The sequence below is a fragment of the Hyla sarda genome, chromosome 2 (genome assembly GCF_029499605.1).
Source record: "Hyla sarda isolate aHylSar1 chromosome 2, aHylSar1.hap1, whole genome shotgun sequence".
NCBI lineage: Eukaryota > Metazoa > Chordata > Amphibia > Anura > Hylidae > Hyla > Hyla sarda.
In genome coordinates this window covers 207,380,793-207,394,273 of record NC_079190.1, presented here as the reverse complement: position 1 = coordinate 207,394,273, position 13,481 = coordinate 207,380,793, and the positions used below count along the sequence as shown (strand labels likewise).

The 13,481-nt window shown below is 40.7% G+C and overlaps 1 protein-coding gene across 1 annotated transcript in view; it reads right to left on the bottom strand.

Annotated features, from left to right (window-relative positions):
* The window catches only part of IMPG2 (interphotoreceptor matrix proteoglycan 2), a 100,747-nt gene extending 92,144 nt beyond the window's left edge, over positions 1-8,603 (bottom strand). The window contains exons 1-4 of the mRNA XM_056560535.1: positions 8,578-8,603; positions 8,386-8,440; positions 8,204-8,296; positions 5,219-5,467 (exon numbers count right to left, since the gene is read on the bottom strand). Coding sequence (XP_056416510.1) covers positions 5,219-5,467; positions 8,204-8,282 — 328 coding nt within the window. The 5' untranslated portion in view covers positions 8,283-8,296; positions 8,386-8,440; positions 8,578-8,603. The remainder of the gene's footprint in view (positions 1-5,218; positions 5,468-8,203; positions 8,297-8,385; positions 8,441-8,577) is intronic.
* Positions 8,604-13,481: the final 4,878 nt, after the last annotated feature.

Below are 13,481 nucleotides of genomic sequence, written 5' to 3'. Positions count from 1 at the left end.
GATTACCATAACGTTGTGGCTATCTTTTTGTAAACTGGGTATTTCCTGTTGGAGTTCGCTTTCTCAAACTACAAATCCTTGGTCACTTTACACCCTCCCACAGATCAGCCACCCCACCCATTGAAACACAAATCAATTGCATTCCCTTTGAAAGACCAGTGTTTTCTAACACCAGCTGTTGAAAAATGCAACCCATTGAAGCAGGACAGGCTTCCTTTGCACACCTGACTAGTGATGTCATGTCTTGACGCACTGCAACCTGGAAAAACCCGAAACCTGAGTAATTTTGTATGCTGTTAGAAATAAATATTGGTGACGAAAATCACAGAAGAATTGCGAGATCACTGTCACATACAAGCATACAAGTACAGACACTATATTGTGAACTACCCTAACTTTACAGCCCCTGTAGCCTAGTCAAATAAAATACAAATTCCTGGAATACCCAATGATGAAAAGTTTGCAGCCCCTCACCAAACTAAACCAAGGGCAGTTGTGGACCTTCAGTCTTTGTGTGCAGACTACAAGGTGTATAATTACTTTTAGGAGCACAAAGGGGAATTTTTATCTTGTGGGGGGGGGGGGGGGGAGGAAACATAGAGGGATTATTGTGGAAGCCCAAAAAAGGGTATTATTACTGTGCAGGAGCATAAAGATGTGCACTATGACTGTGAGGCACAAACAGGGCATTAATAATTTATTGTGGCATATAGGTAGAATTTTTACTGTGAAGGAACACCAAGGTGGGGGTCACAATGGAGATATTATTACTGTGGGCCACAATATTATTAGTCAAGTTTATTTTGTGTTAGGCACCAAGGGAGCCCTAAGAACTGAGCCTGGAGGCTATGCGGGAAATGGCCTGCTTCATCGTGCTTCATCATGGACCAGCCTGTGTGTGTACTATGTGTGACACACATAGTATAAATACACACACACAAAAATGTGTGCATATACTGTATATACTACCATTTGTTATTACTGTGTGTATATACTACACGTACTACTGTGTGTATAAAGTAAACTGGCCAACTACAATCAGAGAAGACATCACCTTTGAGTCATTGGATATAACCATACTTGGATTTTTTTCAGTGTGTAAAACTGGTATCTGATCCCTCTTTGGGGATTGTGTGTGTGTGTAAGTGTGTGTGTATTTTGAAGGAGAGGGGCTCAAACTCCAGGCTTATACCCTTGATCTTTTAAGACCCTAGCTGCTTGTGCTGCATCAGTGGGTCAACATAAGAGACCCAGTGACAAAGTTAAAAAGTCATTAATGGGCTGGGCCGACAGCCATGAAGACTTTCATGAAGCCAGGAGTGGAGCCAGGCCTAAATTTTGCACCAGAGCTTATGAGCCTTTATCTATGCACCAGACAACAGGAAATAGCAAGAAAACTGCATGTTAATGAGTTGCCAAATTGACAGCAATTGACATTACTTATCAGGTATTAATTAAAACTTCACCTCACAGGGTTCCTGCTCTGTCCCTCTAGTACATGCACACTCCATATTAAAGTCAATTTTTATCTTAAATTTTTTTTAATCTTAAATGGGTACTCCGGCCTAATACATCTTATCCCCAATCAAAACGATAGGGGATAAAGATGTATGATCGCTGGGGACCCCGCAATCTGTCATTCCGCACCCACCTTTGTGAGCTCTCCGGAGCACTGGAGGCTCTGAGTGTGATGGGTGACGACGATGGGGCTGGAGTATGGGGCAGTGACGTCACGCCCCGCCCCGTCAATGTGGAATGACAGATTGCAGGGGTCCCCAGTGGCGGGACAACCGCGATCATACATCTTATCCACTATCCTTTGGATAGGATATAAGATGTATTAGGGCTGGAGTACCCCCTTTAAACTTATAAATACATAAAGGGAATCAACACAATAAAGGAGGAGAGTATATTTAAAGGAAATCTGTCACCAGTGTCAGTACCAACAGGTGGTGCACTGATGACAACGGTACTTACCTTGTCCCATTCCGTGGGGGATCTCTGGTAAACTCCTCCGTTAACTTCAGTTCCGGCCCGGCTTGGGGCGCGGGCGGAGCTTAGTGACATCACTGCTGCTGTTCTCTAGCAGCGGGACCCAGCAGAGGTGACGTCACTAAGCTCTGCAGATGCCCCAAGCCGCTGCTGTTCTCTGCTGATTCCTGGAGAACAGCAGTGATGATGTCACTAAGCTCCGCCCATGCCCCAAGTCGGGCCAGAGCTAAAGTTAATGGAGGAGATTACCGGAGATCCCCAGCACAGAACGGGACAAGGTAAGTACCGTTGTCATCAGTGTTACCGACAGGTTACTGCAGGTGACACTGGTGACAGATTTGCTTTAAAAGAAGAAAAGAGGACATAGTTTTATTAAAGGGGCAACTCAAAAGCTTCTATCACACAGTGGAACAGATAGTTTTTCTACAATATTGCTATTAATGCATTTTACCCATCCAAAAGTGCAAATTCCCATTTTAATTACTTTTTGTGTCTTATCAAGGTTTTAGGTGGCTGCAAGTCTGGACTTATAGTGGAACTTAAATCAGTCTTACTTAATAGTGAAATGAATAGGTAGATTCCAGAACTCAGAATTTCATCACTATGTATGAAGAGCTCAATATAATTCACACAGCGATAACTAGTGTCTAGGAGCCAGAGCCAAGAATATAATAACTCGTTTATGCCAATCTAAACAAGCAGTTTTATTAGATAATATGTAAATGACCTCCACTCACCTATTACCACTAGACTACCTGCAAAAGTATCATTGTACTCTCTTTTGGCTCAAGTCAATTGTCACTTAACAAGAGAGCTGTCCCAAATCTAATTTCAATCTTATTTTATTGGCTTTATATACGGTTTAACTTTTTTCAATATATATATATATATATATATATATATATATATATATCATTGACAAAAACTAATGCATCCAGATAGAAAAAGTGGATTGCTGTAAAATTTGTCATGCAGTTATATCTTACAGCGTCCATTACATATCCTGCCATGTATCCAGGACACCGTTGCCTTCATTGTCAGTGGTGTCATGCATTAGAAACCTGGACTGCTATGGAGTAAAATTGTATTGTCTTTAGCGACTAACCCAGATTCTCTTTTGGATCGGAGTCTGGTTCTAGTATGGAGGACTCATGGTGAGCGCTTCAGTTCTACTTTTGCTGTGGAGCAACACACTGTGCCAACTGGTGCGATGATCTGGGAAGCCATATGAAAGTTGTCACCCCTAGCAGTAATAAAAGGGATACTAACAGCTCAGCTATATGTGTAGGACATTCTGCAGGCAGGTGTGTTGCCTCTCATGGTAAGGATTCCAACTGGATAATGCCACCGAGAGCAAAGACTTCCCAAAAATGTCTTTGCCAGATTGCAACACTTCCTTGGTCTGCCCAGTCACCAGATTTATTGCCAATTAAGCATTTATGGCAAGTCAGCTTTGACAACCCCACGAGTATAGAATCGACAGGCCCAGCTGTAACATACAGAACCTGTATGCCTCCATGCCCAACTATATATCTTATGCAGGCTAGAGGCAGCCCATCAGAGTACTAACACTTCCTTCAATAGGACAATTGTCCTTTGACACTAGTATTGTAATCACTTACACATATTCTCATTACATTCACACACACAAAGTTTCATTTAATTCCAACATGTTCTTGGTGCAAAATGTTTTTTTTGTCAATTAATGTATGTCTACAGAATCCTGTATAATCTAACAACAACATTATATTATACAAGTTGTACATACAAGCAAAAAGAAAAATAGCCAGCACAACAGCCTAATACACGGGTGCACACTGCTATTGCAGATACAGAGTATACAAAAAAAGAGGATTGCAGCATTGAAGGAGAAGGGGGATGATGAAAGAGAGATAAAGGATGGTGAAAATAAAAGAAAAGGCTCTTACTTGGATAGATAAAAGCTTAATTTATTTGTAATTTAATAATATAAAACAGGAAAAAACGCTGGGCCCTAGCGCTTATACTTTCCAATGCATATGAAACAGTTAAAATAATTCATAAATGTAACAGTTAAAAGCGTTTTTTCCTATAAGCGCTAGGGCCCAGCGTTTTTTCCTGTTTTATATTAAATTACAAATAAATTAAGCTTTTATCTATCCAAGTAAGAGCCTTTTCTTTTATTTTCACCATCCTTTATCTCTCTTTCATCATCCCCCTTCTCCTTCAATCATTTCCTTCTCCCCTATACTTCTCTCTCCCATATACACCGATCAATATATACACACACATCCTGCAGTTTATACAGAAACACCTATCATCACAAATAATCATTATATACATGCATATTCTCCAATTTATACAGTAACACTTACCATCCCCCTCTCCAATCATTCACAAACACCTATCAAGATACTTTTCTCCCCCATACTTTTCCCTCTCTCCCATTTACACCGATCATTATATACAGATTCTCCAGTTTATACAGGAACACCTATCACCCTCTTTCATTATATATATATACATACCCTCAAGTTTATACAAACACCCATCATCACCCTGTTGAATTATTCATAAACACCACTATCATCATTACATATTCACAGACAAAACCATATAACACATTTCCATCACACTCAAGACCTTGAGAACCAGTCACCCCCATTTATCTTTACGAATTTTCTGCTTAATCAGGGTATACAGGAGATTATACCCAGACTGAAGTTCTCGGTCACCACACCAGATTGAGTACATCTCACACTTCCTTAATATATATATATATATATATATATATATATATATATATATATCAGAATAGTACTAATACAAACATTCCATGGTTCAAATGAATTCAACACGAGTTGTGGGCATGATAAGTGCCAAGCACGTAATGGATCACTGCATTAATCTTCCCAAGATCCCTTTTGTGCTGACTCATGCCATCTCTTACTAACACACAGTAGTATCTTGGGAACCTACAGCGAGACTTTAGCTGTTTGCCTCAGGACTGAGGAAGTCTTGTGTTTCCAACAATAGTGAATAAACACAATGGCCCATAATTATCAATCAGCCTGAAACCCTAATTGTCCGTTTTTTCCTACAGCAACCAATCACAGCTCAACTTTCACTTTACAAGAGCTCATTAAGATTTAAGCTGAGCTGTGATTGGTTGGTATGGGGAAAACATGACAATTAACGTTTCAGGCCCATTGATAATTCCCCCCCAATCTGGCGTATTTTTACTTACCCCGGAGTTTAAAAAACTTCATATGATTCAAAAGAGCTTGTTCAAAGGTTTCTTCTGGGCACACTTTCACTCCACTGGGAAATAAAATCGCTCTTTTTTTCCTTTTAAGGAAGCTCTTATAGTGGCTGTGCGATTCTGCCACAGGTGGTCTGAAATCTGGTACCAATCCACTTCCCTCTTCCATGCCATATTGCACATTTCTAAGTTGTTCATGTTGAAAGCTGTCAAGTGCGGTTCTGGATTCTATAACTAAAAAGACAATAAGGAAAAATCAACACAGGTACAATAAATAAGTATACAACAGAACCACAATACAGATTTCATACTGAAAGAGATAAATTTTGTTCCATATATGGCTACAAATGAATGGAATATACAGTTCAACTTTAACTTAGAGGTCACTAGACCAGGGTTCTCAACCAGGGGTACGTGTATCCCTAGGGGTACACCAAGGACTATGCGAGGATACGGCAATTCGCTGACAAATACCAGCCATGCATTGGCCAGTATTTGTCAGCACAGAGCGGGGATTGTACGACGCAGTTGCCGCAGCAGCTCACTATATTGTACCGCGTCCGGAGCTGGTAAGCATGTTAAACTAAGTGTAACACAGCAGTATGGGAGGGTGTTAATGTATGTATCTCATATATGGGCCCAGAGGCATCGGAGGGGGGAATAATGGCACAAGGGGAGTAAGATGGAGGGGGGATAATGGCAAAAGGGGATTAAGATTGAGGGGGGGATAGTGGCAAAAGGGGATCAGAGGGAGGGGGGAATAATGGCACAAGGGGAGTAAGATGGAGGGGGGATAATGGCAAAAGGGGATTAAGATGGAGGGGGGGATAGTGGCAAAAGGGGATCAGAGGGAGGGGGGAATAATGGCACAATGGGATTAACTATCGCATTAGAAAGGTTAGCACACGCCATTATGAAATTAAGTACTTTTATTACTTAGTTTGTCTGCGGGTACCCCTCACGGGTAAGTTCCATGCGAGGGGTACCCGCGGACATACTTTCACCCTTTGGGGGTACAGTCGCGACAAAGGTTGAGAACCACTGCACAAGACCATCCCATACTTAAACAGGGTAACTAACATTGGAAAAAGTGTCTGCTTCTGTTCTAGAAGGGGTGCCACCCCTTGGACTGTGTTAGGAATTGTAGCTGAGCCTTCTTTACTTGAACAACACTGAGTTGCAATACCAGACCCAGCCAATGGACAGGAGTAGCAGTGTTTCTTGGGGAAAATACCAAGAACATACAACCAGAGAATATAAAAGGTTGCTTCTAGAATAAGCCATGATGAAACTACTATAAACCAGCTGTAATATATTAAACCAAGGTGATAAAAATTGGTATTTTCCACAAATCTGGACAGTTGTTAAAGTTATTGTTTTAATTCTTTGCTCCACATCTCTTGTCTATCATGACCCCATTGAATGTCCTTTGAACCCTTTTTGCTTCTCATTTATCCCATGCAAATTAATACTTTGTGTCAGATTTGTTTCTTCAAAAAATAATAATAATTTTTCTTTATTGTATTGAACTGAATGGGTGTTTTCTAGTCTATCTTAGCTGTTGTCCACATTGCTGGGGGCTCCATGGCTGACACCCATATGGAAATAAATTCTATTTTTGCAGATTTCAATAAAACATATAGCATTCACAGTATAAGATAATACGGAGATTTAAAAATTTTGTTTTTTTAAAAGAAATTAAAGCAGAGTTAAAAGGATAATCCCCTGGAAATGTCACTGAACAAAGTAGGTGCCGAGTTATAATATAATCTGGTACAATGCAGTTATATTAACAACATCCATTCTCTTAGCTTTGGAACAAAATTATTAATAATTTTGATAACAACAAGATCTAGACTTTATATGTTTTTCAGGCTAATATTAGAGAATCTATTGTTTGGCAATTGTCTCTGAGACAAATTTAGAATCAAAAGCTTTGCCCATCTGCTAATAATCTGTATGACAAAAGGGAGAAAGTTCAGCATTTTCAGCTATGCAACCCTGCATTCACATAGCTTGCCAAGATTTAATTGATGGCAAAAATGTGTCATATATTGTGCCTGATTGGAATGCTTATTAATATAATTATCTCTTCTGCAACTAAGAACACAGAAAGAATTCAAAGACTACATACAGAATAAGACAAGATAAAATTTAAAGGTTCTCCATGAAAGTCTAGTCTGTTCTATAGCATCTATAGGCAAATTGCTATAAAAGGCAAACTTATATACATACATTTCTGGAACTTACATTCTTGTATACATACGCTTCTACAAAGATCCACACAATTACTTTTTCTTATATATATAAATGCATGCCAGTTTTCATAAATATGTATCTATATATAGTTTGTATATAACCATACATGTATGTTTGCAGCTAAAATGTTAACATAGTACAATGAATATCAAATATATACATACATTTATAAAAGATTATGTGTAAATATACATACAAGCAGCTAGTATGCAAATAAAAATACAAGTAATACGCATGCACACACTAATGGATATGTGTACACACCACACACATACGATTGTTTTGATTGAATAAAGGTAACAGTCACCAGAAATATAATATTTAGCTTAATATATGTCAAAGATTTTTCCATTCCACCCTTGATGGGTCATTTTATCCTTATGCATTATAATAAGGCTAAAGAATAATATGTGATGCAGTAACTATGCTAATACACTAAAACAAGGGCCAACTACTTTATATGTCTGAGCCAAATATATCAAAATATTTCTGTACTGCATTCATCAAGAAAAAGTAAAATTTTCTTAAAATGTCTAACAGAGTAAGATTTCAGGTGGTTAGGCACTGCTGATCATACAGAAGTGCATCATATACAGATATAGCAGTGCTGAAATTGTCATTGCCTCTAGTCCTATGAAAAACCATTCACAGAGTATACGTTACGATATGAAGCAGCATCTTACACTAAGATTATTAAATGAAGTTTGTTACCTGTAGGAGGCTGCAACTGTCCTTCAAGTACCACAATATAGAAGAAGCTCAAGGTGATTGCCCAAGAACAATGAATCATTCTCCTTTCTTTGGCTAGGGAAAGAAAGGGCAGGCATATTTACCATAAACATGCTAGGCGAGGGTCCAAATTTTGAAACAATATGCAATTTATATGTACTTACTCAAACTTCCAACTTAGTTTCAACACCACGTTGAACGCGAATGACAGCTCCTCCACTAAACAGATGGGAGACAATTTTTTTAAGGTTTAATCTGCACAGCTAAGCGCTTTAGTAGAGCTTGTCAAGTTGTTAAGAGACAGACAGCCCATTGATAGGCTGAGCATTTCACACCTAACTAAACACATCACTTACTGGATCCTGGGTGTTGTGGATTCTCGGGCAGCTGTCCAGAAAGAGACAAGTTATTATTTGTCACAATTGTTCATTCTTCTACATTTTTTATTGTGTAAACATGATTAATGCAGGGATATGAGTGTTAAGAGAAGAATAATTCAGACTTAGTGTGCATTCACACAGCGGAACGCACGCTGAATTTCTGCTTAGCTAGCGGAGATTCAGCCTGACAGCCACCATCAGCGTTAGGACCCCGCGGCAACATTGACGGCTATGCAGTGCTTGCAGAATTCTGCACAAAAAAAAGAACATGTTCATTCTCTGTCCAGCGGCGGAATTTTCTCACACTGATGCAAAAGTTCTCCACGCGGAATTTAGCTGGAATTGGGTAGTGTGAACGCACCCTAATAAATAAATATATATTTATATAAGTGCATGTAAGGTGTGGGGTCTTTGGCAACATTACCCAGGAAAAAGTGAAATGCAATAACTTTTACTAAAATTGTAGCAATAGTTGCAGAGTTCAGGTTTTCATATTAATATAACTGGGTCTAAACTAATGCATTTTGTGAAATTAAAAATCCACTTATTGACAAAATAAATTATGTACCAAAAATGAGTTGTTAAAATTGGACAAAACTGATGTTCTGCTTACACTCACTAACCCTCTTTTATCTTTGCCTTCTCTATATAAACTTTTGCATGACTATGGTAGGGTCTCGGGCTATAAGATCAATCTCTCCAAATCTGAGGCTATGCCTATAAATCTTCCTCCTTCTTTCATTGCTCAGCTGCGCGCTAATTACTCTTTCCGCTGGTCTCCTTCCGCTATTAAATACTTGGGCATTTCCCTCTCCCCTAGCTATTCGTTGGCTGCGTTGCGATTTTTCGGATTATTTGGGATGCTAGGAGACATAGGCTTCCCATGTCCGTCATGATGGCGAGCTGGTCTTCGGAGGGCTTAGGGGTTCCTGATATTGCTAAATATTATTGGGCAGCACACCTCCGCCATCTTGCGGCTTGGTCCACTAATCATGCTTACAGCAAATGGATGGAGATGGAGAAAATATGATTGGCTCCTATTCACCCCAACTCTTTCTTGTGGTCTTTTCCACTTTCCTCTCCTACACCCTCCTTTCTAGGCCCCATGTCATTTACTAAATGTGTGTGAACTTCTTGCTCTAGGCGGTTTCAGCTCCTAGCCCCCTACTCCCCTATGCAATCTTTCCTTTACCGCCCGGACTTTCTTCCAGGAAGCACTTCCCTCATGGTTAGGGGGTGGGGTTCACAGGGGCTGTTCTGTTGAGCTGATATAGTGAGTCCTGTCACGCGTGTTCTCCTGCCCTTTGATGATTTGCAATCTCGCTGGGAGCTCCCCGACGCTGAACTGACCCACTATATGCAACTTCGGCATTATCTGTCATCGCAGCGGGGCTCGCTGACTGTGTCGCTCCCCACGAGCTTTGAGAGGTTGTGTAGGAGGGGGCCACAGATGAGGGGGCTCCTATCAAGCATTTATTCTCTACTCTCTACCCCATTGGATGGTACCCCCCCTTCTCATCGTTACATGGGGCAATGGGAAGAAGCCCTTGCCACCACCCTTACGATCCCTCAGTGGCGGGTAATTTGGGATAGGGCCTCTCAGGCCTCCATCTGTACAGCATACAAAGAAACACAGTATAAAATGCTTATGGGTACTTACCATACCCCTGTCCTGCTAAATAGACTGAACCCAGACATACCCCCTCAATGCTGGCGTTGTGGGGTGGGCTTGGGGGATGTTAATCAAATTTTCTGGACCTGCTCGCAGATTACCCCCTTCTGGACTATGGTCCAATGTTTGCTCCAGGAGGTCTTGGGAGTTGAGGTGCCTCTAGATCCTTTAGGTTTACCTATTACAACTTTCTACTAGAACTTTAGCTAAGCAACCCTTTAAATTGTTTCTGCATATTGTCCTAGCGGCCAAGACTCTTATCGCGAAATATTGGAAGCGGACCTCACCCCCTCCTGAGGGTGAGTTGCTTGATAGAATCTGTGAAATTTGCTCCCTGGAGTCTATTACAGCCTCCCTGAATAATACAGTCCCAAGGTTTCTCTAAGTGTGGGATCTCTGGGACAGATTTACTGATAGGAAACCTCCCTGATGCACTGACCCATAGACCTTATTGTTCTTTATCTGTTTTTCTCCTTTGTTTCTTTCTGTCTACTTGTGTTGGTGTACCCTTCCTTGGTGTGGATAGTTATTGTTTCCCTCCCTCCCCCCCCCCTCTCATTTCTCCTTAGTATGCTGCTGGGAGGCTTGATACCATGTTTCTTGGATGATGCCTTCTAGCCTACTTATGTTTTCACTGAATGCATGTTGTTCTTATTGGTGTTGTGAATTATCTTTTTGGGGTTTGTCCCCCACTGCTTCATACCTGTTTGTATTCTTTTTATTATTCTGACAAAATAAAAATTACAGTTTAAAAAAAATAAAAAATTGGACAAAACTGTATAGGTGTGAATGCAATAATGGCATCTGTAAGTTATAATAGAACTAAATGATAAGTTTATTGTGGAAAAATGTTCAGTTGAAAAGAGGCTCTAGTACCCTGTTGAGGCACCTCTAGCCTGGATACAAGATGAGATATGGTAAATGTCCAATTGACAATAAATCTGGTGACTGGGTGTGCAAAGGAAGTTTGGCAATGTAGTGGAGACAGTCCTAAGAAACCCTTGCAGTGTAAAGGAGATCATAATACAGCTGAGAAAATGCCAGATGGAAGATCTGCCGAGGAAATCCATGTGACCGCAGGATGCACTGCACATATCCCTTAGCTGTCTGTGTCCCTCTTCTCCCTATCAGGGATGACCGACTGCAATATCTAATGGCTCCCCAGATCCTCAACCCTGCAGTTTGAGCAGTATATAGCTCCAGGTCAAAGGTAGGATTGAAGCGTCCAGCATGAGGCCTTCATACTCAAACCCAACCATTGTCGCATCCCAACTAGAACCTGAATTCATTGCTAAAGATGACACTGTTCCATTTCATAGCAGTCCAGGTTTCTTGTCCACAGCATAACAGCCTACACAGAAGGCAATTCAACAAAATGACCATCCTCTGCGTGTCTCAGTCCAATGATGCAACCCCTCTTAATGTCTGCTAACTTGAGCAAAATGTCTGAGTGAGGCATGTCTATCAGTAAACAATCTTTCCCTAAGAGGTACGCTACCCAAAACTAGCCTGTGTGAGACGTGTTATAGGGCAACAGGGAAAGAACTTTTATGCATTCTTGTGGAAAGGCGCAGCATCTAATCAGACCACACCACACAGACCACAAATTCCAAGAGAAAGAGAACCTTCCTCTTTTTAGTAAATCTTTTAATGGCATATATGAGAAATAAGCACAAAATTATATAAGGAAGAAACCAGTCCATCTTCCCTATGTTAGACTTTCTAACATTGATGTTCTCAAATAAGAAAATGAAATAGTCTGGAAAAAAAAACACAGATAAATTTAACATTGTAAAGAATAATTTGTTTTAACTAACATATTTTGCTCCAGTTCAGTCTACAACATCCACCTAAATCAAAATCAGTATCATTATGCTGACTCACCCTAAATGATTCTTCTATTATTGGTGTGGCCCCCCCGCAGTAATACCACACAGTCCATTGAAAGCACTTTTCTCAGCCACTTTTTCACTCTATCTGGCTATATATTTTGCTGTTGCTTACTTCTTCAATCCTCTGTGGTCCCCATTATCCCCATCCTTTCCAATTGTTGGACATTTTGGATGAGGACACCCTTTGAGGCTTTGTGTCTGCCAACAGCATAAAGCTGGAAGTCTCTACCTATTCCAGCTCTTCATCTGTAGGCTACTTCCACTGGGTGAAGAGACAACAAATTTTCATTCTTGTTGACTGTTACCTCATGAAATCCATTTAGTGATTGCTATTTTGTAATACCTTCCAAAAGTCACATTGGTTATTGTTTATTTGTTGCAAGCTGTTTTGTTGCAAGTGTTTTAGGAAAGGTAGTAAGCCTTAGAGGCGTAAAAGCAGACATCTGTTTTTATTTGTTGACAAGTTGCATCTTTGTGTGCCACAATATGGTACAATAAAGCTATAAAAGAATAAGTCCATTTACTGCCAAGAACATATGTAATACATCATGACCTTAGAGGGGTACTCCGGCCCTAAGACATCTTATCCCCTATTCAAAGGAGAGGGGATAAGATATCTGATCACGGGGGTCCCGCCGCTGGGGGCCCCCGCAATCTCTCATTCTGAACCCACCTTTGTGAGCTCTCCACAGAGCTGAAGGCTCAGAGTGTGAAGCGTTACAACCACGGGGCCGGAGTATCATGATGTCACAACTCCGCCCCCGTGTAATATCATGCCACGCCCCCTCAATGCAAGTCTATGGGAGGGGGCATGAGTCTATGAGGTGGGGTTTTCCCATGGACACTAATCACAAAGACACATTTGGCTTTTGTCTTCAGGCCCATACACAGTTGAACAGAGTAGTAACACACATGTACAACTGCTACTTCATTCAACCAGGGCAAAAAGGAGATTTTTTTATGCTTACCGTAAAAGCTCTCTTTCTCGAAGGATCAATTGGGGGACACAGACCATGGGTGTATGCTGCTGTCACTAGGAGGTTTGACACTATGGCAACAAAAAAAGTCGGCTCCTCCCAGCAGGGTATACCCGCCCACAGGCACCTGAGGTAATCAGTTTTAGTCCCAGAGCAATAGGAGAAGACTGACAGGTCAAGAGAAAACCACAAACTGTCCGAGCAATCAGAAAAAAAGACAACTGAACACACTTTCGGACAGATAACTGAAGTAGGAACACCAGAAAAAAGGAAGGGAGCTGTTTCCCCCAATGGATCCTTCGAGAAAGAGATTTTACGGTAAGCATAAAAAAAAATCTC